Source organism: Diachasma alloeum, unplaced genomic scaffold (assembly GCF_001412515.2).
Source record: "Diachasma alloeum isolate Michigan unplaced genomic scaffold, Dall2.0 Dall_scaffold_00202, whole genome shotgun sequence".
Classification (NCBI taxonomy): domain Eukaryota; kingdom Metazoa; phylum Arthropoda; class Insecta; order Hymenoptera; family Braconidae; genus Diachasma; species Diachasma alloeum.
The window spans coordinates 1,299,382-1,303,451 of NW_021680367.1; the positions used below are offsets into that span (position 1 = coordinate 1,299,382).

The following is a 4,070-nucleotide window of genomic DNA, read 5'->3' on the forward strand; positions in this document are numbered from 1 at the left end:
TTTTACTCTACTTCGCTATTCACTTCAATCATTAGTCGAATTCTCTTTGATTCATTATCAATATTTATGAGGTATTCATGAGAAAATGAAATTCAATTAATTCCATTTCTTCATTTCAACAAATGAATAGATCAGCGCGCGCGAGAGCGCGCGCATAGATCTTGTTTTTACTAAAGGCGAAAGAAACGTGAAGTTGTTTTATATCGAAATATCTCGAAACTGCCTGCCCGCTAATCCTTAATTAATTCTGATTGGTCAATATGTGACACGAAGTTATTCACAAAAAAAACACGCGGCATTTTCAAATTCTTCAGTGACATAATTTCAAATTCTTCAGTGGTAAATTTTTTTCTCACATCATATATATATAATATATATTTCACATGTGCATATATCATCGATGAAATTAATAAATTCTGCCCTTTTATGGAGACCGATTGTTTAAAAAAATTGAAGATAATTAATTGAAAATAAAAAACTATTTATAGATTTTTTACTCTACTTCGCTATTCACTTCAATCATTAGTCGAATTCTCCTTGATTCATTATCAATATTTATGAGGTATTCATGAGAAAATGAAATTCAATGAATTCCATTTCTTCATTTCAACAAATGAATAGATCAGCGCGCGCGAGGGCGCGCGCATAGATCTTGTAAATAATATAGTATGGCTCTATGCCATGATGTACTGAAAATTTTGTACAGAAGTGAGACCCGATAATACTGATTAGTAGCCAAAATTTTATGGGGTTCATTTGAACTTATTTGACAAAATTTCAGATTTATAGCTGCAACTTTACTTGTCTTTTTGTTGAGGTTTATACAAAATTTCCGAAAAATCTGCACACACAGACAAACATCCACACATTTTCTAAAAACATCATATCTTCACGTTTCATGACATTCTACATAATTTCCAAGCAAAATTGGCAGCTCGTAAAAATGACCGATCACAAGGCTCCCATTTGGAAGCAAAATTATTAGGTAAGGCCCGGGTATACTATTTTTCGAACGTTGTCTCGATGTTTTTTTCATCTTTCGTCATCTGAAATTGTCAATTATGCCCTGCATCATGCAGAAGTTTTGAAAAATTATGAATGAATAATAAAAAAAAAGTAGAAAAAATTATTAATTTTTTCAAAGAGCAGTTTTAATTTATATTCAGAATGAGTTGAATAACAAGAAATTGAAAAATGTATCTGATTACCGTGACAAATGGCGGCCTGTCACCCAATATCATGCAGGGGGAAGACTGATTTCGTAAATCTTTTCCCACACTGCACAGAGACATTTATTACGGAAAAGGCTCTTTGAAAAAAGTTGTAATATTTTGGAGAATTTTTTAATCACACTTTTATCACATAAAAATGGCAGATGACTAAATACCACTGTTTTGAAAATTGAGATACCTAGCTGTCACTTCCCATGAGGAGTTAGTGTTTTGTTATCCACCATGGAAAATGACAGCTAATAGATAATTTGTCACAGCGAATCATATATTTGTAATTTCCACTTTTTTCAACTCATTCTAAATCTCAATTAAAAACGCTCTTTGAAAAAGTTCAGAATTTTTTCTGTTTTTTATCATTCTATCATAATTTTAGGAAATTTCTACATGATGTACCATGCAATTGACAATTCTCGATTACGAAAGATGAAAAAATCCAGATAACATTCGAAAGATAGTACACGCGGGCCTTCACGATTAAATGTAAATTCCTAAAAAAATATTAATTATCGAATTGCTAATTATCAAAGTAATTAAGCTATCGAATAAATAATTTAGCACCTGTGTCCACGTGACGGATCCTCAACGGTTGGATGGACGAGTCCTGGAGGCGTTGATGCTCGATGAAGACGAGGTTCCAGAGTTCCTTGAGGTCTGATGGGTTCGGTGGGGATGCTGACAAGTTGTGAGACGTGTTTACGTGGATTTCTGTGCAGGGACCACAGGGGCCGGTGAGCGACATCTCCCAGAAGTTGTCCTGGAGGCCTGATGGGAGGACGTGAGAGGGCTGGAGACCGAGGGACAGCCAGGTTTCCTTGGTCTCAAGGTCTGGGGGCAGGTTGAGGCTCGAATCTCCCGAGAAGTACGTGACGTACAGACGCTCCTTAGGTATTCCAAATGGACCTACGATTGAGAGTCAAATAAAAATTCAGAAGCGAAGTGGTAAAACGGTACAAGTTCATTTTGACTATTGACAAGTGTTAAAATTGTGCTGAGTTTCGGTGAATTTCAGGATGGAATAAGAACTCGGGAATTCGGGAACTCGGGAATGACGAAAACCAACTAATTTTAGCATTTGCTAAAAAGAGGAAAAAATATAGGAACTAAAAAAATCATTTTCTCATGATCTGATAAATATAAAGCAAAACGGATACTTGGGTTTCTTCGTTGGAGTATAGCGAACATTAAAAAAAAAAGTTGAAATCGGATGAAAACTGTGGTACAAGGGGCATTTCTAATCTAAAAACGTGAAAAACGACGTTTTTGGTGGATATAGGGGACAAAACGGTTTGGGTCCGAAATTTTTCTCACTTTTTTATATATCCCTTCATGTATCAAAAGTCGTCCAATAGCTCTTAAGGCCGAGCCGAGACTTTCAAATTTCACCGCGGTCTCCCCTTAAGGATGTTCGACACCCTTTTAGCCAAAATTGACGTTGTTTTCATTTTTCTGGCAAATTATCGATGGGAGTGACGTGAAAAAATATAACGATTTTGTGGTTTGTCATTCTTTAATGGCTCACGAAGTTGCGTAGTGGTGCGATAATTTTCATGCGTTTTTTCTACAGTTTTGTGATTCTTTTTAAAAGTTTAGAGAAAACGCAGGAAAATGACAAATAATGACAAAACCCAAAAACGTTATATTTTTTCACGTCATTCCCATCGATAATTTGCCAGAAAAATTAAAACAACGTCAATTTTGGCTAAAAGGGTGTAGAACATCCATAAATAAATTGCTTCAATGTGAATAAAAACTTTACCTGTGAGCAATCCCCAGGCATAAGCACAGGCCTCCCTCCTCCCGTAATCCCCGAAGGACCAGTTCCCCAGCATCTCGAAGAAGGTGTGATGGTAGTTGTCCATCCCCACGGCCTTCAAGTCGTTGTGCTTTCCCCCGACTCTCACACACTTCTGGTGATTGACAACCCTGGAATGTGGGGGTTCCAACTCCTCCAGGAAGATCCTCTTGAACTGGTTCATTCCGGCGTTGGTGAAGGCCACCGAGGGATCGAATATCGGGGCCACTCGACTCGAGGGGATGATCTTGTGGTCCAGGTCCAGAAAGTAATCCAAGAATTCCCTTCTGATCGTCTTCGAGCATTTTGGGATTTTAATTGTCTTCTGCTCAGATTGAATTTTGTGGAAATTTCGGCTCAACTTGAGGGGATTGTGGGGTTTGCTGAGCGATCTGCTGGAGATCCGGAGCATTGTTGAGGTATTTGTTGTTGGGATTTCCAGAGGACTTTTAGGTTAGAATTGAATTCATTTGTTTTTTGTCGTTTGACAGAGGGAATTGTTGAAGTGTTGGGACTAATTGAGGAGTTCTCGATTTAATTGTTGAGGTTTGATTGTTAATTGGTGTTGTCAGTGAGATTTCAGGTAATTAAGAGGGTGGAAGAGGTGAGTCTGATGATTTGAAGCGGCTGGGACTGGATATTTGATCATTGATAATGTGGTTTAGAAGAGAAAATAGCGAGGGTTCGATTAATTGAGGGGCTTCATTGTGGCGATCAACGTCCTGGTAATGTTATCACAATTTTTAATTGAGATATCAGTGATACACTCAGGGATCGAGGCCCGGCTCGCAAACTGAACAGCTGATTGGTGTTGCTCGCTCGTCGTTTGAACAACTTTGAAAATGGCGACAGTACGGAAGGCGGCGGAACTAGGGATGGGCGATGTTTTTAAAAAACATCGATGTTGTCAATCGATTTTTCTGGAAAAAACATCGATTATGAAAAATTGATGTTTTTCTCATTACACAAAAAAAATTGTTTTTTAAATAATTTTTTTTCTTTTGGTTTTTTTTAAAACATTGATTATCGAAGAATCGATGTTTTTC

General features: G+C 37.4%; 1 protein-coding gene across 1 annotated transcript in view; it reads right to left on the bottom strand.

The window, feature by feature from the left end:
* The window catches only part of LOC107035919 (alanine--tRNA ligase, mitochondrial), a 21,650-nt gene extending 17,831 nt beyond the window's left edge, over nt 1-3,819 (bottom strand). Inside the window, exons 1-2 of the mRNA XM_015253566.1 lie at nt 2,989-3,819; nt 1,791-2,132 (exon numbers count right to left, since the gene is read on the bottom strand). Of these exons, the coding sequence (XP_015109052.1) occupies nt 1,791-2,132; nt 2,989-3,436 (790 nt within the window). The 5' untranslated portion in view covers nt 3,437-3,819. The remainder of the gene's footprint in view (nt 1-1,790; nt 2,133-2,988) is intronic.
* Nucleotides 3,820-4,070: the final 251 nt, after the last annotated feature.